The sequence below is a fragment of the Lynx canadensis genome, chromosome X, assembly GCF_007474595.2.
Source record: "Lynx canadensis isolate LIC74 chromosome X, mLynCan4.pri.v2, whole genome shotgun sequence".
NCBI lineage: Eukaryota > Metazoa > Chordata > Mammalia > Carnivora > Felidae > Lynx > Lynx canadensis.
In genome coordinates, this window is record NC_044321.2 from 47,339,568 (window position 1) to 47,364,734 (window position 25,167).

The 25,167-nt window shown below is 40.3% G+C and overlaps 1 protein-coding gene across 3 annotated transcripts in view; it reads right to left on the minus strand.

Moving 5' to 3' along the window:
• The window catches only part of ALAS2 (5'-aminolevulinate synthase 2), a 27,553-nt gene extending 2,386 nt beyond the window's left edge, over positions 1 to 25,167 (minus strand). The window contains exons 1-10 of one of the 3 annotated variants that reach the window (XM_030304881.1): positions 25,068 to 25,166; positions 18,644 to 18,839; positions 17,859 to 17,981; positions 16,217 to 16,327; positions 13,141 to 13,363; positions 12,400 to 12,584; positions 8,077 to 8,256; positions 5,465 to 5,629; positions 4,595 to 4,863; positions 1,865 to 2,027 (exon numbers count right to left, since the gene is read on the minus strand). In XM_030304881.1, coding sequence (XP_030160741.1) covers positions 1,865 to 2,027; positions 4,595 to 4,863; positions 5,465 to 5,629; positions 8,077 to 8,256; positions 12,400 to 12,584; positions 13,141 to 13,363; positions 16,217 to 16,327; positions 17,859 to 17,981; positions 18,644 to 18,824 — 1,600 coding nt within the window. In that variant the 5' untranslated portion in view covers positions 18,825 to 18,839; positions 25,068 to 25,166. Of the gene's footprint in view, positions 1 to 1,864; positions 2,028 to 4,594; positions 4,864 to 5,464; positions 5,630 to 8,076; positions 8,257 to 12,399; positions 12,585 to 13,140; positions 13,364 to 16,216; positions 16,328 to 17,858; positions 17,982 to 18,643; positions 18,840 to 25,067 lie in introns of all 3 variants that reach the window. The other 2 variants (XM_030304882.1, XM_030304883.1) reach the window with 2 other exon arrangements.

Here is a 25,167-nt window from a genome sequence, read left to right on the forward strand (position 1 = left end):
ATTGGAGACCACTGCTCTAGTCTAGGCAAATAGGAAACATGAAGAGGTTTAAGCAAGAGAGGTAGTCAAATGTTTACAAAAACCCCTCTGATGGTCATTATAGGGAAGAAATTATGGATCAAGAGAGAAGCAGAATAATTAGGAAGAAATCACATTGACATACTCAAAACCTGGCAATAGAAAAAACAGATTAGGCTATAGAGACCAGTTGCAGGATTTCAGGAAGGGTCGGCTGTGGGATTGAAAGATTGGTGGAGTCATTGTAGATGCTTCTCATATATCTTTCCTGCCAAAGCTCAGCGTAAATGGACACTCAGAGAACCGAGAGTACTGAGGACTCTATAATTGAAGCCCAGAACAATTTAGAGGACTGAGCAAAAGATCCAGGAGTCTGGATCATCAGCTGAGGTAGTAGACCTAGTGGTTATGGCAATGGAAGTAGAGACAGACTCCCCAGTTCAAATCTAGTAGCTGTGTTATCTTAGACCCATTACTATATATTTTTATGCTTTGATTTCCATATATATATATGTATTTTATATATATATATGTGTGTGTGTGTATATATATATATACATATATATATAATGGAAATGGAATGGAAATATAATGGAAATGGAAACATATATGCTTTGATTTCCATATATATATATATATATATATATATATATGTATTATATATATATAATGGAAATGCTAATAGCATCTCTATCCCATGAGTATTAGGTAAGTTAATACATGCAGTGTTTGGAACAGTGCTTGGGACATGTAAGTACTTAATAGATGTTGGCTAGCATATTTGGTGTTTTTAAATGAATGAATGGCACCTGACTATCTTGTCTTCCTTGAACTATAATACTGCCTATGCTCCAGACATACAGAATGACTGTTGCCAATGTATGTCCTCTGTTTTCCTATCTCTAGGTCCTTGATCATGGGATTGCCTTATTCTGGAATGTCCTTACACTATACCACGTGTACTTCAAGGTGCAGCACAAGGACTTCCTCACCCACAAAGCCTTCCTAACTTCATGCTTCCTACTTTACCTAGCCCTACGTGATCACTCTCCCTCCAGCTCCTGGAGTGCTAGATCTCATCATACTGGAGCAGTACTGTCTATGTCTGTCTCCTTTGCTAGACCATCACCTGTCTACATGTCTTTTGCCCAACAGAGTTGGAATACACATCTGCTCTATGCCAGGCCCCATGCTAAAAACTGCACCCAATGAGAATTCAATAAACTTTAGGTGAATTGACTAAACTGGCATCATTCAGGACACAACTCAACCTACTCGGTAGTTCTACAAGTCTTTCAACTCATTCTCTGTCTTATGTTGTCTTTGTAGCCTCATAGATTGACACTCTTCCACTTCATTCCTACTACCCTACTTTCCAGTAACACCTGCTTATTGTTCTTGATATATCTCAGGCTGCTTCCCACTATTCACCTTGCCTTTCTTCATGCTCTTCCCTTTGCTAGGAATACCACTTCCACACTCTCTTTTCTTCATCCAATACCACTCACCTTGTAAGACTCAGCTCAGGTGTTACCTCAGTAGGAAGCCTGTCTTGAATCTCACATGTTGGGTCAGGCCCCTCCTTTCTGCTCCCACAACTCCCTGATGCACTCTTTGTTGAAATTTGATCACCCCTTAAAGTCATTGTTTGTGTCCACTATGGCTCAACTGAACTAGAGCCCTATGGGTCTATTTCTCATCCATTTATTACCATAGTAGAGGGTCTGGAACACAATAGATATTCTAGAAATAAACTTTTAAACTGAATGTCATTCATTCTCAACTTCTTCAGATCTTGGGGCTGAAGGCAAAGAGACTGCTATAGACACCCATATTGAGAACTTACCCACAAAGTCATCCATCATCTGAGGGCTGTGGTGAGGGGAGGGTGCCAGGCGCAGCAGCTCTTCACCTCGGGGGACAGTTGGGTAGTTGATGGCCTGCACATAGATACCATGCTTGGAGAGCAGGAAATCACAGATCTTGCTGTTCAATGCTGCATCACCCACCTGGGGTCAGGAGAAAAGCCTGTCAGTATCTGCTAACCTAATAACTAGTTCCATTAAGCAGGTGGAGGGAGCCACATCAATGAACATCACTGAATTTTTGGACAGTTTTTTTCCATAAGGGGCTTATAGTGGCAGCTCCAGAATTTCTATTAAGGAGTTTTTCAGAGGCAGCAATTAAATTTGAAGGGGTTGGGATGGAGGTGGTGCTAGGTACCTTGTCTTGATTCTGTTTGCAAAGCAAGCACACTGGTTTTACCTAGATGGCATGTTAATTTGTGGTGGTTCTGGGTAAGAAGATACCCCCTCCCTAAACTACCTCTGTGGTGCTTTCATTGGGTTAATTAAAAAAAAAATATCAAAATAGTTTTTCTCAGTATCCCCAATATTTCCCAATATCCCCAAAAAGGAATACTGGGTTAGTCCAAGGAGCAGTGACTATTTCTCATCCATAAAACAGTCACATAAAAAGTGTCCTTACCACACCCTGACATACTGACGTATACAAATAGATGTTATTTAAGAAAGAAGTAGCAATTCATTTCTAAAGGCAGTAAATTCTTTTTTTTTTTTTTTTATGAAATTTATTGACAAATTGGTTTCCATACAACACCCAGTGCTCATCCCAAAAGGTGCCCTCCTCAATACCCATCACCCACCCTCCCCTCCCTCCCACCCCCCATCAACCCTCAGTTTGTTCTCCAGTTTTAACAGTCTCTTTTTCTTTGGCTCTCTCCCACTCTAACCTCTTTTTTTTTTTTTTTCCTTCCCCTCCCCCATGGGTTCCTGTTAAGTTTCTCAGGATCCACATAAGAGTGAAACCATATGGTATCTGTCTTTCTCTGTATGGCTTATTTCACTTAGCATTACACTCTCCAGTTCCATCCACGTTGCTACAAAGGGCCATATTTCATTTTTTCTCATTGCCACATAGTATTCCATTGTGTATATAAACCACAATTTCTTTATCCATTCATCAGTTGATGGACATTTAGGCTCTTTCCATAATTTGGCTATTGTTGAGAGTGCTGCTATGAATATTGGGGTACAAGTGCCCCTATGCATCAGTACTCCTGTATCCCTTGGGTAAATTCCTAGCAGTGCTATTGCTGGGTCATAGGGTAGGTCTATTTTTAATTTTCTGAGGAACCTCCACACTGCTTTCCAGAGCGGCTGCACCAATTTGCATTCCCACCAACAGTGCAAGAGGGTTCCCGTTTCTCCACATCCTCTCCAGCATCTATAGTCTCCTGATTTGTTCATTTTGGCCACTCTGACTGGCGTGAGGTGATACCTGAGTGTGGTTTTGATTTGTATTTCCCTGATAAGGAGCGACGCTGAACATCTTTTCATGTGCCTGTTGGCCCTCTGGATGTCTTCTTTAGAGAAGTGTCTATTCATGTTTTCTGCCCATTTCTTCACTGGGTTATTTGTTTTTCGGGTGTGGAGTTTGGTGAGCTCTTTATAGATTTTAGATACTAGCCCTTTGTCCGATATGTCATTTGCAAATATCTTTTCCCATTCCGTTGGTTGCCTTTTAGTTTTGTTGGTTGTTTCCTTTGCTGTGCAGAAGCTTTTTATCTTCATAAGGTCCCAGTAATTCACTTTTGCTTTTAATTCCCTTGCCTTTGGGGATGTGTCGAGTAAGAGATTGCTACAGCTGAGGTCAGAGAGGTCTTTTCCTGCTTTCTCCTCTAAGGTTTTGATGGTTTCCTGTCTCACATTTAGGTCCTTTATCCATTTTGAGTTTATTTTTGTAAATGGTGTGAGAAAGTGGTCTAGTTTCAACCTTCTGCATGTTGCTGTCCAGTTCTCCCAGCACCATTTGTTAAAGAGGCTGTCTTTTTTCCATTGGATGTTCTTTCCTGCTTTGTCAAAGATGAGTTGGTCATACGTTTGTGGGTCTAGTTCTGGGGTTTCTATTCTATTCCATTGGTCTGTGTGTCTGTTTTTGTGCCAATACCATGCTGTCTTGATGATTACAGCTTTGTGGTAGAGGCTAAAGTCTGGGATTGTGATTAAAGGCAGTAAATTCTTAAACATACTTGGGAATCCAAAATAGCTTCTTGTCCCATGATTTTTTATTTTCTAACTTTTTTTTTTACTTCAATTCTTATTAAGAAATGTTTCACATCATGACTGTATTATACATACACATATACAAACCTCAAACAAATGTCTCACAAAATGATACCTTCTCTATGTTTGATGTATTCCAACATTTTCTATTCTGTTTTTTAAACATTTTCAATGCTAGTCATAACCTACTAAACTGATTTTGTGACCCACTAATGGTCTTGATCCATAATTTCAAAAACACTGAATTATAGGTCATGGGTACCTAATATTGTGAGGGTCAGGACAGTCTAATAATCATGAGATTATAGCTAATGCAAAAAGAGGTGGTTAATCCAGAATGGCTGATAATTTTTCAAAAAGGTAACAAAGCTCCAGATAAGGAGAGTAGGAAAGCAAAGAGCTGATGAGAAGAGCAGGTGTTGATTTGCTGGGTGTGGGAAGGTCCCAGAAGAGATAAGTAAGTAGGGCAATGGTCAGGGTTGGGCTCTCACCCGGATAGGGATGATGTGGCTGGGGCAGGGGATGACAGGAAGTCCCTTGTCCATTAGTAGCTGGCGCATGTGCTTGACATTTCGCTGGTGGGCTCGTCTCAGAGCTTGGCCCTCCTCTCCCTTGAGAAGTTGCACAGATTCCAGAGCTCCAGAGAGCACCATGGGAGGGAGTGAGGTGGTGAAGATGAAGCCAGCAGCATAGGAGCGTATCATGTCCACCAAGTCACTGGTGCTGGCGATGTAGCCCCCCACACAGCCAAAGGCCTTGCCTGGAGACAAGGAGAAGAAGGATATGCACAGAGACTGTCATTAGTCTCTAGAGGAATAGGATCATATCCAGGTAACACAAGGATGTGCACCAGAAGCTGGAGCTCCAGACTCCTTTCTCAGGCCTCTGCTTATCTCTCTTGTCCATGACAAGACAGATAACTGATAATTCTGCTGCTTTGAAATAGGACTTTCATGGTCTGCCATATGCAGTGACTAGATAGGCAGGAGCTGGGTGGGGACCTTTAGCTGGTTAGGCCCAAAAGTGGAACTAAAATGAAATTTGGAGCTGGAGTAGGGAAGGAATTTAGAACCACAACTCTTCATGTACTGACTTGAACCTGGCTATTTGGCCCAGCTTAGCTTTTTTTTTTTTTTTTTTTTTTTTTTTTTTTTTTTTTTTTTTTTTGAGAAAAACCCTCCCAGACTTTCTCAGCATCCTGCAGTAGGGTGGGAGTGGAAGGAGGGAATCCAGGAGTTCCATAGCCTGAAGCTGTGAATTCTACCCAAATATCTTATAGCTTTGGGGAGGAGGAAGGAAAGGGCCTTACAGGGGCCTTGTTTCTGGATTATATATAAAGGCAGCCCAAGGTACTCACTCACCAAGAGTTCCAGAGACAATGTCAATCTTGTGCATAACTCCATCACGCTCCCCAATCCCAGCACCCCGGGACCCATATAGTCCTACAGCGTGAACCTCATCCACGAAGGTCAGAGCTCCGTACTGGTGGGCCACATCACACAACTCCTCAAGGGGACAGATGGCACCTGAGAAAATAGAGGTAGGAGATTACAACCCTTCCCCAGGGTTTGTGACCCATAACTACTTTGGGTTGGAAAAGGATGAGGGTGTGTATACTCGGGACTATTTCAAACCTCTTTAAATGTGTTGAATGCTTCCACCTCATTCCCACTCAAAGGGTGTGTGTGTGTGTGTGTGTGTGTGTGTGTGTGTGTGTTTGCGTGTGTTTGCGTGCGTGTGTGTATTATCCCTAGTTTGCAATCAAAGCTTACCTCTCTACTTTTTACTTCTGACAGTATCTGTCCTCTTGTTTAAGGCATTTCCTAGCCTCATTCAATTTTTTTTTCCCTCCTACAAGTCTGTGTATTTTCACTTAGGGTTGCACTGGCCCATATGATGCCTTTGTTTTAATAAATTAAAAAAAAAGCAACTTTTTGATCTAGGTTAATGCCGTCCTGATTTCAGATCCAATTCATTCACTCAGGCAGGTGCTTTTGGAATCCCTGTCAATATCTTTATACTTCACTGGTCCTCCTTGTTTCTATCTTTCTGGATTTCTGTCATTATCTTTTTTCCATAACCATTTCCATTGTTATTTCTATGTCTACATTTTTCTGTCTCTGCTTTTGTTTTTCTCTTTCTCTTTTTTTCTCTCCTTCCCTCCCTCCCCTTCCTCCCTAACTTAACCATCTCGCTGTTTGTGTCCCTTTATGTCTACCTCTTTCTGCTTCAGACTTTCTCTGTAAGTTTGTGTGTCTTTCTGAGTTTCCTTGTGCCTCTATCACTTTGTCTTTTCTGTGCCTCTGTGGGATTGCGTTTCTCTCATCTATGTTAATACTGTTACCTGAGGGCACCCTCCCACAGGCACAGTCTCAGTTTATTGAATGAAAGAGAATTAGAAGTAATCTGTATGTTTCTCACTATTCATACAGATTTACCATTTTCCCACGTTATTCTAGACATCTTCTATGCTTATAGTTGTTTATAAGGTCTTCAAATGGCTATGAATCTCATATATAGACTTTGTGGCCACTCTGCATATATAAGAACTCATACATTCTGTCTTTCCCCATCTGCAAAATGCTGAGGTGCAGGCAGTTGGAATACAGAATAACGTTCTTCAGGTGAAAACAGGGGCTCCAAACCAGGATTAAAGAATGTGAGCAACTCTTGGGACAATATGAGGGAAGAAAATCACAGGAAGTGGAACTTGAGATAAAGAGTAAGATGACTCAAGCATCATTTCAATGGGAGAAATTTAGCCCTAGAATTGATAGTTTAAGCAGTTTCTGCCAACAAAATAAGGAGCCATTCACTTGCAAATGTAAGGAAGTTAAGTGATCCCAAGATGGTTTCCACTAAAGACAATGAATTAGACTAGTTTCAGCTAGTTGTAGAACTGCAGTGGGCACAACAGTAAGTTCTTCACATATATCAACTAAATTCTCACAGCTACTCTATTGTAACCTCCATTTTACAAATAAAGCAACAGACACAGAGCAATTAAGAAATTTGCCCAAGCTATTAAGTTGTCATATTGGGATTTGAACATGAATAGTCTGGTTCCGCTGTTTCAGCATCACAGTTACGTTATGCTGATGGCACTTATATAGGCTAAATCAGGTAATACTATGGACTCTCCTTTGTTTCAGTTGGAAAAACAACAAATTGAAATGAAGTGAGGGCATCTCTCTTTAATAAATCAAGAAGGTGATGCCTAAAACACATGAATTCTGCTCAAAAAGGTAGCAATAGGTAGCAATTTGAGCATTGTTTTAGTTAGGGGAAGATCAGAGGAAGAAGGGTAAAGATCATTTATTTCTACTTAGATCATAATAAATGGGATGACTTCCATTGTCTCTAATTCTTGCAACCAAATATTTTATGTTGGGGAAAACTGAGACTCAGGGAGTTTAAGAGTTACCCAAGACCATAGAACCAGTAAGTGCCAGAGGTGAGGATTGAGCCCAGGTCTGTCTCACTTGCAAACAAATTTTGATTCCAATGCTTCATACTAGACCTTGCAAAAACTCTCAGCCAATGGTTTGTAAAATTTTTCATTGCAGAAACCAGACACTTGGGTGATTGATATGCACATCATTTCTAATGGAGTATTGTGTGAAGGAATTGGAATCATATGTCCTAGGTGCAAATACTTTGGCACCAATTTACTGATCCAACCAAGACAAGTTGAGTGCTGTCTCTGAACTTCAGTTTTTTAACCTGTAAGATCAGTATAATAGCTGCCTCCATCCTTCAGCTTATACTGGCTATATGACCTTGGGCAAGTTACTTGTTTGTGTCTCAGATTCCTCATATAAATAAATGGAAATAATAATAGTACCTACCTCATAGAATTGTTGTGAAGATTAAGTGAATTAATACATGTAAAATACTATAATTTTTCTTGACATATAAAAAATTCTTTATGTGTCAGCTATTATTGTCATCATGTTTTTTATGATGTACATACCATCCATGGAGTGAACGGTCTCAAAGGCCACAATTTTAGGTATCTTAGGGTTGGACTCTTTTAGAAGTTTCTTCAGGTGGTCAGGGTCATTGTGCCTGAAGACAAACTTGGCTGCTCCACTGTTACGGATACCTTGGATCATTGAAGCATGATTGCCTGCATCTGAGTAAATCGTGCACCCTGAAGAACCAGAGGCATATTTATTAAGCTTCTGTTCTGGTATTTCTACTTCAACCTCAGGACTGACCTGACAGGGGCAGAGAGCCAACCCTCCCTCCCTTTGAAGATCCTGCTCTGCTTCCTTCTCTTCTGGAAGTCTTTTTGACACCTCTTCCTCCCTTGAAAGGACTACCCTGCCTGAAATTTTGACCCCTATGCCCTTCCCTTCAGTCAATTCTAACCCTGATTTGGCACTATCTTGGGGTGGATGAAATTTTAATTTCCCAAGAAGCCCTAGAGTTTCTTGAGGGCAGGGTCTAAATATATAAAATCAAAATATATAAGATCAAGCCGTGGAAAGGAGTTTATCCCAGGGAATGCTTGTCGACTTGGACTGATACTAGATTCTCCCTGGTCCAAATAAAATCCCACCTCTTTCAGGTAGCATCTCTCTGCTTATAGTTACAGGGTAGATACTTAGCAGATTTTCAGTTTGAATCATAAGATCATGGCATGTCAGAGCAGAGCAGAAGAGCTAATACTTATTCTTCTCAAACTATTTCAAAAACTAGAAAAGGAAGCAAAACTTCCAAATTCATTCTATGCATCCAGCATTACCATGATACTAAAACCAGATAAAGACTCCACTAAAACAGAGAAATACAGGCCAGTATCCCCAGTGAATATATATGCAAAGATTCTCAATAAAATACCAGCAAACTGAATCCAATAATATATTTTTAAAAAGTAATTCGCTATGATCAAGTGGGATTTATTCTGGTTTGCAAGGGTGGTTTGATATTTGCAAATCAATCAATGTGATACACCACATAAATGAAAGAATAAGGATCATATGATCATTTCAATAGATGCAGAAAAAGCATTTGACAAAGTACAACATCCACTGATGATAGAAACCCTGAACAAAGTAGGTTTATAGGGAACATATCTCAACATAATAAAGGCCACATATGAATAAACCACAGCCAATATCATCCTCAGTGAGGAAAAACTGAGAGCTTTTCCTGTATGGTCAGGAACAAGACAGGGATGTACACTCTTACCACTCTTATTCAATATAGTACTAGAAGTCCAGGTCACAACAACCAGACAACAAAAAGAAATTAAAGGAATCCAAATGAGTAAGGAAGAAGTAAAACTTTCACTATTTGCAGATGACATAGTACTCTATATAGAAAACTGGAAAGACTCTGCCAAAAAACTGCTTAGAACTGATAAATGAATTCAGTAAAGTTGCAGGATACAAAATCAACATACAGAAATCTGTTGCATTTCTATACACCAATAATGAAGCAGCAGAAAGAGAAATTAAGGAATCAATCCTATTTATAATTGCACCAGAAACAATAAGACACCTAGGAATAAACCTAACCAAAGAGGTGAAAGACCTGTACTCTGAAAAGTTTAGAAAACTGATGAAAGAAATTGAAGAGGACACAAAGAAATGGAAAGACATTCCATGCTCATGGATGGGAAGACCAAATATTGTTAAAATGTCTATACTACCCAAAACAATCTACACATTTAATGCAATCCTTATCAAAATACCACCAGCATTTTTCACAGAGCTAGAACAAACAATTCTAAAATTTGTATGGAACCACAAAAGACCACAAATAGCTAAAGCAACCTTGAACATGAAAAGCAGGGGCACCTGGGTGGCTCAGTCGGTTGAGTGTCCAACTTCAGCTCAGGTCATGATCTCATGGTCTGTGAGTTTGAGCCCCACATCAGGCTCACTGCTGTCAGCACAGAGCCCATTCCAGATCCTCTGTCCCCCCCTCTCTGTCCCTCCCTTGCTCATGCTCACTCTCTTTCAAAAATGAATAAACACATTTTAAAAAAAGAAAAGAAAAGGTGAAGGTATCACAATTCTGGACTTTAAGTTATATTGCAAAGCTATAGAGATCAAAACAGTATGGTACTGGCATAAAAACAGACACATACATCAATGGAACAAAATAGAAAACCCAGATATGATTCTGCAATTGTTTGTCAATTAATTTTCAACAAAACATGATAGAATATCCAATGGGAAAAAGACAGTCTCTTCAAGAAATGGTGTTGAGACAACTGGACAGCAACATGCAAAACAATGAAAGTAGACCACTTTCTTACATCATACCCAAAAATAAATTCAAAATGGATTAAAGACGTAAATGTGAGAGGAAAAATCCCAGAGGAGAACACAGGCAGTAACCTCTTTGACCTTGGGTGTAGATTCTTACTAGATATGTTTCCTGAGGCAATGGAAACAAAAGCAAAAATAAACTATTGGGACTTCATCAGAATAAAAAGTTTATGCACAGGGAAGGAAACAATCAACAAAACTAAAAGATATCAGATATTTTTGTATCTTTCTGTCTCTGGTACTTAGTATAAGGCTAAGTACACAGTAGATGTTGAGTAAACATTTCTTGAATGAACAGATGGACACATTACTTAATTATAAGTGAGTAAATAAATATGTTACTGAATGAAAGAGTGAGAGGAGCGGTATCAAAAGATGAGGCTGAAGAGGTAGAATTAAGCTAGATTATTGAGGACTTTAGAAGCCATGATAAAAAGTTTGGGTTTGGTCCTAAGTACAATAAAGATATACTACAGGGTTTTTGGCAGAAGAGTAATGAAGATAGGTTTGCATAAAAAAAAATATTCTGACTACCATGAAGAAAGGAATACAGGAGGGCAAAAGTGAATTAAGAAAATGATTTTGGTTTAGGCTAGGATGGTGGCAGTAGAAATGGAAAGAAGTTTAATTTAATTCTAATGATTGAAGAGGAGGTTCACTGAAAAAAATCCCAAAGAGGTTGGATTTGGTTGGGGTTATGTGTGATCTCACAAAAGTTTCTGAGAAGTAGTGGGGATGTTTACAGTGTGCTGAAGAATCAACAGAAGTAAGGTAGTAGATAGCAAGTGTGGAGACTTCTCTCAAGCAGTTTGTCTGTTATAGGGAGGATAGAGATAGGGCAGTAGCTAGAGACTGATGAGAGGACATTTTTTTAGATGAAAGAGACGTTAGCATGTTTAAAGAGGAGAGGATGAAGACACAAGGAGAGAGGGAAGTGATAGATCAAGGTTCCTAAGGAGGCAGAGGAGAAAGAGAGCACCAGCAAAAAGGATTAGTCAACAAGAAAAAGGGCACCTCTTTCATTGTGACAGGAGAGAAAAAGTGAGAGGACATGTGGGGATGTTTGAGTTTTTAGGTAGTTTTTGTCAAGGAGTTGAGGACATTGCTACCTAGGGTCTTCTATTTTCAGGGAGGAAGGAGGTGAAGTCACTTGCTATGGGTGAAGGTGAGGTGGAAGTGTGGGAAGGCTGAGAAGAATGGGGGATTTGCAAAACTGCTTTGGAGACTTGGAGGGCTGACCATAGAAACAGAATTGTCAGACACCATACAGGTCCTGGTAAAGGTTGGGTACCATGAATTTTTAGTGGCTCCCATCTGAGAAATTATATACACCTAGGATTGACATGGAAAAGGTGGAGAGTTATAGTCATCTGTGATTGGAGCTGTGATAGAATGACAGGCATAGGAGTTGAGAACATTATTAACTAGAGAGTGGGAGATTGGGAAGATTAGGTCCACATGGGATCCACTGGGATTGGCTTTAGGCAGAAGAGATGTGCCTTCAAATTGTAAAAGAAAAGAATGAAAGAAGGGCAGATGAAAAATTAGATGTTTGTAGGTTTGGTGGCTGTAAGTTAAAAGAATTTCTGTCTGGTGGCTTCTTTTTTTGTGATGTGAGATGTGAGGCTATTTGCTAAGAGTGAAAGAAAAGATAGTCACAGGTTTTAAAAGAGAAGAAAGTTTGGAAAAAGCTAGTATGGAGACATAATAGGACTGTTTATGAGTGTTAAGAGCCCAGTTGAGTTGTGAGGTGATAAATTTATGGTGTCAACCATCTGTGAGTTTGGGCACTACTATCACTACTACTCTGTAGTAGTCTTCAGCTTAAGTGCAGAAGGGGAGAAATGAGAAGGATATAGTCATCCAGCTCTGAGGATACACAAAGTGGGTAAGAAGAAAGGGCAATGGGAGGAAATGAACTCATAATAGATGGAAAAAGTGATGAAGGCAGTGAGGCTGCATGCTGTACTGCAGGATACCAACAATAAGCAGAACTCAGGCCCCAGGCTTACCTGGCAGGATCTTTGCCAGGGTGAATAGAGTAGAGTCATTGGCCACAAAGCAGGAAGAGAAGAGTAGGGCTGCGTCTTTTTGGTGCAGCTCAGCCAGCTCCTGCTCCAGCTCCACATGAAACTTACTGGTACCTGAGATATTGCGAGTACCACCAGCTCCAGCTCCATGACGCTGCAGGGTCTCCCTGGCGAGGAGAAAACAGGGTAGACAAGGAGAGGGGGAAAGAAACCCTTGTCAGGCACTGAGGAACTGAGCAGGTTTCTCTTCATTGAGGACAGTGTTGAATTAGTGATCCTTATGAGCTATGTCCTATGTAATCAAGTTGAGGGCAAGATGGAGAAAATGATGACACCTGGGTCCTCCTTCTCAGGCTGATGGCATTCAGGGATGGAGGGAGAAGCTAGGTTGAATGTAAACAGCTTGGAAGACCTTCTAGAGGAGGTCACACACTATCTCTGGCAATACTCATTCTGTAACCAAAGTAAGAGCTCATGGAAAGTGGGACTTGCTTGGCCTTTCATCTTCTCATAGAACTGGACAATTAGGACTTTGGAAATCATGGTTTGTTGATTGACATTATTCATATCTGAGGATTAGATATGCTGGAAGACCATGAACAAAAGGGTTGGTAGGTAGAACCCAGGTTTCCACTGCTAGCTCTGCCTTTCCCATGTGTGGCTTTGATTCTTCTCTGTATTCCCTGTGTTCCCACAGCTCATGGCCCAGATCTTACTACTCACTGTGTAGCTTGCAAAACCCGAGGGTGTCGGCTCATGCCTAGATAATCATTACTGCACCAGACAGACACATCCTTTGAGGCCACAGAGGCCTCAGAAAAGTGTTGGGCAAAGGGGTATGCATCAGCCCAGCGGTTTACAGTCTTGAACACACGGTAGGTGTGGTCCTGTTTCTTCTCCATGATCTTGTGCCTGAAAAACTGGTCATAATCAAAAACATCGTTCCCTGCAGAAGTAGAGATGGAGATGAAAATAATTCATTTTAAATTACTTCCTGATTAGTCCATATTTCATTGGCACTGTTGATTTTGAGTTCTCCAGTTCTCTATTTATTCATTTATTTGATAAGTCATGAACTTACTGAACCACAGTAACTCTCCACTATTTCATTCAACTATCCCTTTGCTTACTCACTTGCTTATTCACTCAGTAATTTATTCATACATCACTTGGGCTGCCTACCCCTGGCATGGCCTCCTCTCTTTTTCTAAGGTTAGCCTTCTTACTGAAATCACTACTTCTAGCTTCAGTAAAAAGAGTTTCGACAGATCTGGTCTCTAGTCATTTCTCTGCCACTTCCTAGTTATGTGACCTTGGGCAAGTCATAAATCCTCTCTTAGTTTTAATATCCTCATCTGTAGAATGGGGCTAATATCTTCTTGCAGAATTGTGAGCATTTGATGACAAACAGAATGTAATACACCCAAACTAATGTCTGGTATATAGTAATGTTATTGCAATGATAGTGGTAGTAGTAGTAGTCATAGTAATAGTAATAGCCAATATTTAATTATATTATTACAACCAGTATTTAACAAGTGCCTATTACATGTAATGCCTTCTCTTAGGGATGTTATAAATATTATTTCATGTATTCCTCACAACAGGTTATTTTTTTAAATTTTTTAATGTTTATTTTTGAGAGAGAGAGAGAGTCAGAGTGCAAGTGGGGGAGGAGCAGAGAGAGAGGGAGACACAGAATCTGGAGCATGATCCAGGCTCTGAGCTGTCAGCAGAGTCCAATGTGAGACTCAAACTCAGGAACTGTGAGATCCTAACCTAAGCCACAGTCAGATGCTTAACTGACTGAGCCACCCAGGTGCCCCTGGAGAGTTTTATTAGTATATTCATTTTACAGATGAGAAAATGGAGACATAGACAGTTTAGGTAACTTGACCAAGATTTTGCAGCAAGTAAGTGACCTACAAGTAAGTGACCTAGAGTTTATTTTTTAAACTGCTATTAGTACAAAATGGAGCAATACTATTTTCAGGATAAATTGACATAATGTATGCCAAAAGATTTGTTAAACTCTAGAACTCTATACATGAGACAGAAATCATGATTGTTGCAAATGACAACTTACATGGTAGGGATGTAAGTTGGTAACATCTTTGCTGTAGGGATGTTTAGAAATATGTATCAAGAGTTTTTAAAATGCAAATGCTGACATACTTAGAGAAATATTTGCAGCATTTTTAACAGAAAAAATGATTGACATCAAGAACTTATTTTTTAATTATTATTTTTTTAAAATTTATTTATTTATTGTGAGAGAAGGGGAGGGGCAGAGAGAGAGAGAGGGGGAGAGAATTCCAAGCAGACTCTGAGCTGTCAGTGCAGAGCCTGATGTGGGGCTCAGTCCCACAAACTGGGGGATCATGACCTGAGCTGAAATTAAGAATCCCACATTTAACAAAATGAGCAACCCAGGTGTCCCCAGAACTTATTTTTTAATAATTCTGAAAAATAACTATGAAAACTTTTCACACCAGTAGAAAAATGGGCAAAGAATATAAATAGAAAATTCAATAAATGTGGAAGAGGATGCTTAATCAAGGAAAATCAAACTGCAAAATCAAATTTTTACCCATGTTGATAATGATTTAAGTTTGATAATATCAAGTGCTGGAGAGGGTGTGAGAATATGGATACTCTCTTTGATAACTGGTACACCCCTTTGGAGCACTAATTGACAATATTTATTGAAATTGTACACAACCTTACACCCTAAGAATTTTCATCTCTTAATGTTATCCTAGAGAAAAAAACTTACCTATGTGCATGAGGAGTATATTCAACGTTGCTTGTTACATCACTGTTTGTAATAGGAAAAACTAAAAACAACTCAATAGGGGAATAGCTAAATAACCTCTAGTATATCCATACTGGGTCTAAGATAATACTATATATTATCATTGAGTACATTTATATGTACATAAAACCAACATACAATATAAACCAGAAGAAAGTTGAAAAATTGAATGAAAAATAACCTGAATTATAAATGCTTGATTAACTTAATTGATGGTATATCCATGCTACAGAAGACATTTCAACCATTAATAATTATTATGCAGCTCTATGCTTAGGGACATGAAATGATGCCCATGACATATTGTTAGGTAAACAAAGCAAGATAACAAAACTGATAGAATAAAATCCCATTCCTAATAAAAAACATGCATATGGAGGGAAGCATAGGAGGTGTGTGGTGTGTGTGTGTGTGTGTGTGTGTGTGTGTGTGGTCAGTCATGGGAAGATATCTGGAAGAAAATATAACAAAAAGGTAATCGTGAATGGTGGAGCTCTGAGTGATTTAAATTTCCCTCTTTATATTTTCCTGTATCTGTTGAAAAATACAATGATTCATATTCCTTTTATATTAGAAAAAGGCCAAATTGCATTATGAAAAATTAATATAAACACTATAAACACATACAAGAAAGGGAAAAGAAAAGGCTCTCAGTAAAGGATGAGTTTTTGAGGGAAGCAAAGAGAAGAAATAATAGGAGTAAACCTAGTATTTAAAGAGCCTTGAAAACAGCTAGAAACATTTCCATAAACCTAATTTTATTTCTTCCTCATGATAACCTGTTGAGACAGGTATTAAAATCTCATTAAAGGGAAGTGACTTACTTGCCAAACCACAAATATCCAGCAAGTGCCAGCATTAAAAATTAAACCTAGACTCCCTTTGGTTCCAAAGCACTTACTGACATTTCCTCTATCATTTCAGAAGCCTCTTCAGCACTTCTTCCACATTCCTACCTCTCTATATCCACCTCACCAAACTCACCAACCATGTTGTTCTGAACCAGGTGTGTGACCTTTTCTGAAATTAGCTCTGGCTCCGGAAGACTGGACAATGGATTTCTTAGGCTGGTTGAGGCCAGGGAGCTGTGCAGGTCTGACAGAGAGTGTGGGATTCATTGGCCATGAGGAGAGGGGAGAAAAAAGAAAGCATGTGCTGTCCTTTTAAAGCTCAATACAACATGAAAATTCAAGTTTATGAAGTAGAGAAGCCTGCAGAGAGAAGAAATATTCTGTAAAGGGAGCCCCTACTCATCTCCCTAAGTGGAAACCTGTGTCAGGACACCTTCTATAAGGTGTTATATTTTCCTCATTAGAATTTTCCCTTGGGTTAAGTAACTGGGGCTGCCACCCTGCATCTTGCAGTTGGGAGGTATATGCAGGACAGTGTACCATACTCTTCTTTTCTGAATGTCATTAAAATTCAATTTTGAAAGTTTTACTTTTAATATCCCAAAAGGGCCTATGAAAAATATCAACACTGTGATCATCTTTCAAATGTGATTATCTTGAATAGTCTGTGTGGGAAATAAGCTTAGGAATTCCCTAAGCCTGCACTGATGGGTTAACAAGGCATAAAGAATTATAAAGCCATAGGATGCTCACACTCAAGTTTGGGTAAACAAGATTAGGTAAACAGGTATAGAGAGGGTGGGGCAAAAGCCCCAATACAAAGGTAGGTGAGGTAAGTAAGATTAGGTATTCAGGGCGGATACACCCCCCAAAAAAGCTGCTTTCACTGGAAGGAAGGACCAATTTAGGTAAACAGGCAAATAGGGCTATAGACCGCTACTGGGTGAAGTTGCCCAGAGGAGAGCTAATTAGCAAAAGAAAGGTGCCTTGTTAACCCTGAGGTAGCATGCTCTATCTGTCTTATCCCCTAGGCTAGCTAAGGTAGACAGACACAGTCTGCCATTAACAACCATCTGCCTGGCGCCAGGATTTTGTTTTATATTGACCCAAACCCCTAACACTGTATTATCTTTAAACCCCTCTTTCCCTCATGCCCATAAGTTAATGTTCACAGACTTATTGTCTCTTTGTGCATGTCCATCACTATGTTTGTAAGCCTTCTGATCCTAATAAAAATGGAACAAGGGCCCTTAATCGGAGCTCTTGTCTCCTCCTGGACCTTAGCCATCTCTCACATTTTAATCCTGCATCTCACTTTCTTGCTGGACAAAAAAGAACTTTAGACCCAGAGTATACGACAAGTCTGCACCAATTGAGTTGACCTGGGCTTCATGCCCTTCTGAAAGATGTATCTGCTTCTAGCACTTATTCTTTCATGCAAATCCAGATTGTCATAGAGTGGTATTGCTTAAATGTGGGAACCCAAACTGTTGGGATCCATTTAGCCACTTGGGATAGAGGAGGAAGAACTCTAGAGGGCTCATTTTAGACTAATAGCTAAAAGTTACAAGAGCCTATGCACATGTGTGTGTTGGGGAGGGTACATTTCAGTACACTGTCTAAGCTATTGCCTACCAGGGTTCCTTTGGAAAAGACTGGACTTCCCATCATGGGATGTGTACTAGCTGACCTTGAATTAGCCTAGCTGAGGACTGTGATAAAGTGAGTTCAAGCATTAGGAGTAGAAGCTGGATGAGGTGGCACTTGACTCCAACCTGTCTTGAAAGTCTTTACATCCTCCTGGACTTCTGGAGCTGCCTTCTGCACAATCTTGCTCTTCCCATCCTGGAGTTCTGACAGCATAAAGGGACAGTGGCTCTTGGCCCAAGATGGAGAGTCTATGCAAAGGCAAGAGAGTAAGTAACAATGCATTTCCAACCATACGTTTAACAATGATTACTGCGACCTACTATATCCCAAAACTCTATCTCAGGCTATGGTAGAGATACAGAAATAGATAAGTCTTGGTCCCTGTGCTAGAGGAGCTTCTAGGCTGGCATAAATGGCATACACTGAAGACACATTATGAACAGTGCTGGAATGAGAGGGAGGACATGGGCTATGAAAGTCTAAAAGAGGGAGTGGACATGACCCAGAATTGGAATTGGACAGGCTGGAGGTATAAACAAGGCTCACAGAGGAGATAGATGATGCTCAAGTAAAGTGTCACATGAGAAGTATGAGATACTGTAATACAGGGAATGGGTGAGGGTCATTTGACAGGAGTAAAGACTCAGAAGCTTGAGACAATAGAATTGATCCAGGTAATTTTAAGTAGTTTCAGCAAGACTGGATTATATAGAGTGTGAGAGGATGGGAGTGAGACTCTCGTGAGAAATATTGGCAGACGTCAGACCCCCGGTGAATTTTGGGATTAACTTATTTGCCTTGACACTTTTCACATGAACTTTCCCATTTGTTAGGTAATGATGGCCAGTATGACTTGGCACTTTGTCTCCAGGACTCAAACATTCTCTCCAATTTGCCATAAACTTCTTACCTCCTCCAGCCTTGGTTGCCTTAAGGTGGATTTGAGAACTAGTTGGTCCTTGGGTGGTCAGGATAGGACAGCGTCCAATACCAAACAGGAACTGGTGAGTCTTTATCATCTTGCCCAGGAGGCCTATGTGGCCCCGGGAAAACACCGGACAGCACTGTAGCAACATGACTGCTGCTACCATACTGAGCCCGAAGTCCTGCAGAAGATGTGGAAGAGATGAGAGTCCACCATGAAGGCCTGGCCAAAAGCCAAGGGTCATTTCTGTGTTTGATCCTTCCCACCCAGTGCATGCTGCCCTCCCAAGAGATGTACTTATCATCCTTCCATGGCAAGAACTTTTCCCAATGTAAAAATGTACCAATAGAGCATCAGGGAGGAATAAATAAGACAATGACCATTAGACAAAGTGATAAAGGAAAGTTCCAGCTGAAGGTCAGGAAGCCTGAATTCTGATTCAGACTGCCACTGACCCCTTCTGTGATGGTGAGGAGTACTAAAGTGTGATTGTGTGTGGCAGGATGAGAGCTGACAACTTACCAACTCTTTGATAACACTTAAGGCTAAAAATCTTTCTAAGAATATGAGCCTTAGCCAAGTTAATATTCAGCCTGCTAATGCAGACAGATGCCATTGGCCAGGGCTCCTGGGGCTTGGCTTAGAGTGTTTCCTGAGCAGGCCCAGCCACCAAGGGAAAAGGAGTTTGAGACCACAGGTACCAGCTTAAGTAGATTCAGGGAAATAGGACAAAAAGGCGGGCTTTAGGCTCTACAGGCCATGTGCCACTAGACTGGTATTTTGCTTTCTTTGAACTTGCAACTGGATTTTAGAAAAGGACAGTTAGAGAAGGAGATGAAAACAAGACCCAAAGGGTCTGGGAAACAAGTCTATGGGCTAATGTAAGAGGCAGAGGCTATGACAGAGAAGAGAAGGGACAGAACGAAGATCAGAAAAAAGAAACCAAATACTTATAGTAGGCATTCAATAACTATTTGCTGAATTTAAGAGTAAGTTAATGAATGAACAGGGACTCAAGAGGAATAAAGAAAAGAAGAGCAGGTGAAAGAAGAGTCAGAAGAAAAGAGAAATTGGGAAAGATAAAAAGAGGAAAGTAAGAGAGAACAAAGGTACAGTGATAGTGGTGAAGTTAGAAGACAGAAATTGTGGGGCACCTGGGTGGCTCAGTGGGTTGAGCGTCCAACTTCGGCTCGGGTCATGATCTCACAGCTTGTGAGTTCGAGCCCCACATTGGGCTCTGCACTGATGGCTTGGAACCTGAAGCCTGCTTTGGATTCTGTGTCTCTCTCTCGGCCCCTCCCCCACTCGTTCCATGTCTCTCTTTGTCCCTCAAAAATAAATAAACATTTAAAAATTTAAAAAAAAGAAGACAGAAATTGTGGGGAAGAAAGAGATCAACAACATAGGGAAAAGGGATAGGGTAGTTATATGAACAGGGAGAGGAGGACTTATCCAGAAAAAAAACCAAACAAACAGAAAAAAGGATGATGGGAAATACAAAAGGATAAGGAAAGAGGCTTAGATGAGAGAGAGAGAGAGAGATAGAGTGACAAAGCAGAGGTATAGGCAGAGACAGACAGAGGGATATAAAATGGACATGAGGAGAGATGGAAGTAACTACAGAAACTACAAAGACTAAAAAAACTGAGAGCAGGAGAGGAGAGAATACAGTAGGAGCAGAGAGTCAGCAGGGTTCAAAGATAAAGGAGAAATCCTTCCAGAGAGAGTAGGCGTGAGGGAGAGAAACACAGAAGAGTTACGGGAAGACGAAATCAACCCCACTGAGGGAGATGAGAGAGAGGCTGAGCAAGAGAGAAAGGAGTAGAGACTAGATCAAAGAATACAGATGGCGAGGTGGTTAAGGTGGGTTTAGGATTAAGATGAGGGAGGGGTAAGAGATACAAAAGATAAAGACAATGAACATGAAAGGAGAAATAGATTAAAAGGAAAAGGGCAAACTGGAGGTCCAATGTCAGCCAGTGAGACAAAATATGGGACAGGACAATAGGAGAGATATGGGGGAATGTGGAAAGACTAAGGCCCTGGCACCACCAGAAGAGATACTGAGTAGAATGTAGCAGCACCTCCAGTATACAGGACTTTATATTGGAAGGCAAAAATGAACAGGAGGAACTCATGGCCCTGTCCTCATACTGCAACCTCCTTCATATCTTACAGAGTATCATCCTTCCCCCCTAATTCACAAAGCAATCTCTTCCCCTTGTTTATCCAAGAATATTCTCTCTACAATATTCACAGGCTGTCATGGGAACATAGGTCAGTAAGTGGGGCAGGGAGTATGGGCCCTGAAATTGGGAAAGGCCAAGGTATTGAAAAAACTAAATGAAACTCATGTTAAGCCTTTAGAACAATGCCTGGCACACAGTAAGTTTTCAATAAATGTTAGCTTTCCCTACTTCAATTTCAGCTTCCCAACTTCCTGTTGGATGTTCTTGGAAAGCCACTTCCCCTCTCTGGTTCATAGCTTTCATCAGCTGTCAAATGTAAGGCATTTATGGCTAGTTCATGGGGTAGGTAATGAATTGGATCTAATGCCTACCTCATATGTAGAGATATGAGTCCCCCTTTCCCCTGCCTGCCTGCAAAGGCCAAAGCACTTAGAGCTGAGTCTGCAGACCACAGATAAAGCTCCTAGTATTTATCACCATTGGGGTCTGACCACTCCCTAAGTTGAGACCAGGGTGTGGGAGAGGAGGGGAACTCCTTTTTAGAATCATTTCTGACCATCTGGCTGGGGCTAACTCTGGCTAAATTTGGTAAGGATGGGTGGATGGTCCAGGGAAAGGCAGGCAAAGAAAATGGCCAGGTTCCAGGCTCTTGAAAACTCCTTTTCCCAACATCAACACTAACAACAATAATGACAACAACATTGGGGTATGTAATGGGAAGAAAATCCCCCAAGATTGGAAGAAGGGTCCTGTCCTACCTTGGAATAATGGTGGATTATGGTTTACTCCCACCCCATGTATAAAAATGAAAGAAAACATATTGTATCTGTCTTTCTCTGTATGACTTATTTCACTTAGCATAACACTCTCCAGTTCCTTCCACATTGCTACAAAAGGCCATATTTCATTCTTTTTCATTGTCAAGTAGTATTCCATTGTATATATAAACCACAATTTCTTTATCCATTCATCAGTTGATGGACATTCAGGGTCTTTCCATACTTTGGCCATTGTTGAAAGTGCTGCTATAAACATTGGGGTATAAACAAGTGCCCCTATGCATCAGCACTCCTGTATCCCTTGGGTAAATTCCTAGCAGTGCTATTGCTGGGTCATGTGGTAGATCTATTTTTAATTTTATGAGGAACCTCCACACTGTTTTCCAGAGTGGCTGCACCAGTTTACATTCCCACCAACAGTGCAAGTGGGTTCCCCTTTCTCCACATCCTCTCCAGCATATATAGTCTCCTGATTTGTTCATTTTAGCCACTCTGACTGGCATGAGGTGGTATCTCAGTGTGGTTTTGATTTGTATTTCCCTAATGAGGAGTGATGTTGAGCATCTTTTCATGTGCCTGTTGGCCATCTGGATGTCTTCTTTAGAGAAGTGATGAATGGATAAAGAAGATGTGGTTTATATATAAAATGGAATACTACTTGGCAATGAGAAAGAATGAAATATGGCCTTTTTTAGCAACATGGATGGAGCTGGAGAGTGTTATGCTAAGTGAAATAAGTCATACAGAGAAAGACAGATACCATATATTTTCACTCTTATGTGTATCCTGAGAAACTTAACAGAGGACCATGGGGGAGGGGAAGAAAAAAAAAGTTAGGGAGGGAGCCAAACCATAAGAAACTATTAAAAACAGAATAAACTGAGGGTTGATGGGGGGTGAAAGGGAGGGAAAAGTGGGTGATGGGCATTGAGGAGGGCACCTGTTGGGATGAGCACTGGGTGTTGTATGGAAACCAATTTGACTATGAATTTCGTATTAAAAAAATAAAAATAAAAGTGAAAGAAATTCAATACACTCATCATCTCTAAGGGACTTTTGACAATGATATTCTGAGTGACCTGGGAAAATACAGACTACTTCTTTGAATTTGTTGAATTATCAAGTTCTTTCAAGCTTCAATTCAAATTTCTCTGTTCCGATATCCTTTCCTCAAGTTTGTCCAGCCTCACTCTGCCTGCCCATCTTTATGACCCATAATCTTATAGTCTAGTTACCTTCAGCTCTGTTTCCATTCCATTTCACTATCTATCATGGGACTGCAGTGTGTAAAATTAAATCAAGAAAGTATTTTAGGCAATTTAGGGTATTAAGAGCCCAGCTTTGGGAGCCAGACATTTTTGAATCCTGGCTGTACTGCTCACTAGCTCTGAGACCTTAGAAAAGTTGTCTCTTCTCTATATCTTATATCTGTAAAATGTAGATAATAACAAAGACAATTTACTTCACAGGGATGTTGTGAAATTTTGGCAAAATAATCTGTACAAAATATATAAAACAGTACTTATTTTAAATACTGAAAAATATGTTAGCTATTATTTTTATTTTCTATACTTTCTATGTAGAGAAAGTGAAGGTACATCCAAGTAAAGTCACATCATGAATACACTAGACTAGTTCATAAAAATTGATTCTTGTCTCAATTCTGATTTTTGTCCTTATCCTATTACAACATAGTGTGTGAACTTGGGCTCTGTACTTTTCTTCTCTGGGCCTCAATTTCTCCATAGACATTGGACTAGATAACTTCATAGATTTCATCTGGTCCTAATAGTGAAACACTGTTGTAAATGCTTCACATGCACTGACTTATTTAATTCTAACAACAACACTGTGAGGTAGACACTAATATCAATTTTATTTCAAACCCGAGGAAACTGAGGCCCCCAAATATTAAGTAACCTGTCCAGGTGACCAAGCTAGTTAGTAGGAGAGGCACGATTCAAACCTAGGTCATCTGGCTCCAGAGACTGATACCTTAACCATTATGGATCTATGATTCAAATATTACTACATATTTTCTTGACTGAAAACCTGACTCTAGACATCAATCCCCTCTGCTGCACTAACAGGCCCCTTTCTGGGACATATGATTTTGGACTTTGACAAATGCCTTTACAAAAGGAACAGATTTCTAATTGTAGTGGAATTTCAGGCACCGGTGAGCATTCATTCATTCATTTCATTTAACTATGCACCCATTGTGTGATAATCCTTGCCAAGGATCTTCTTAAAACAATGCTTTTAACAAAAGGTATAATGGTAAAACTTCAGGCCACATGACATATTATTACTTGAAGGTGTTCCCTGCACCTTAAAATCCCCTTTCATGTCAGCAACCAATCTTTAGTCCCAGAGATCAGAAGGGCCAACCACAACTCTATCCCAGAAGAGAGCCAGAAACCACTCATTGCCACAGTACTTGCTATTTCCCCTTTGTGGCCTGCTTTGCAAGAATCAGTTAAGTTTGGAGGAGATGTAATCACTTTTCTTCAGGAATTGGAAGCATCAGGCCTTACTTCCCCTCCTAGTATCCTCCCACCATCATGGAAGAATCATAGAGAATTTTAGATACTTGGAATCATAGAACCAGAAATTTTTAGAAACAAAAATTTAGAAGACCACAAAATCAAAATCAGAAGAGGTGTGGAAGTCATAAGACAATCCCTCTTTGCAGAGAGTGAATGACTTGTCTAGGGTCTCACAGTGAATTGGGGTGAGAATACAAATCTATTGACTTTCAGCATAGGGCCCTTATAGTGACACAACATTCCTCTTCCACCTTCTCCCCTTTATGCTAATTATTCAATTCTCAGTTCCTTCAAATCTCTCTCTACCCAATTCATCCTTCCCATCATCCCCACATTCCCTCAATTTTCTCTCCCTACCTCTGGCCATCTAGGCACTGACCCGTCGAGCTCTGCCATCATCTGAGCAGAGAGAAAGAGTCAAAGTGAAGGAGAAATGGAGAATTGTTGGAATAAATATCAAGACCTTTTTCTGGGAAACAGAGAAGAAAAGGAATATAGATACAGACAGAGATTGAGAGATAGAGTATAAAAAAGAGAAAAAAAAAGATTGGGAGAAGAATATACAGACAGAAATCAGACAAAGGAAAATTAAGAGAAAGCTAGAGTGTCAGAATTGAAGTGAAGTGAATGATCTTAAATACCAACAAAGGAGGGGAAACAAGGGAGGAAAAGACCAAAGAAAGCCAAAAAATATATAAAGAGAAAAAAAGAGAAAGAAGAGGAGGGGATAAAGAAAAGAAAGAGAAAAAAGAAAAAGAGAGAAAAGTGAGAGAGAAAATGACAGATTCTAAGGAACAAAGTTAGATCTAGTGAGGCCAGAGAGTCAGCGTATGCAGCCTTGAGGTGGGCAGAAGACCAGAAAGAGTGCACCCAGGCTGAAAGCAACTCTTACCTGTTGCCCTGCACTGAGGACGAACGAACGGCGGGTGGGTGCTGTGAGTCAGGACCTGGCATTTATCCCTCCCCCCTTGGCTCAGCTCCACCCTTCTCTC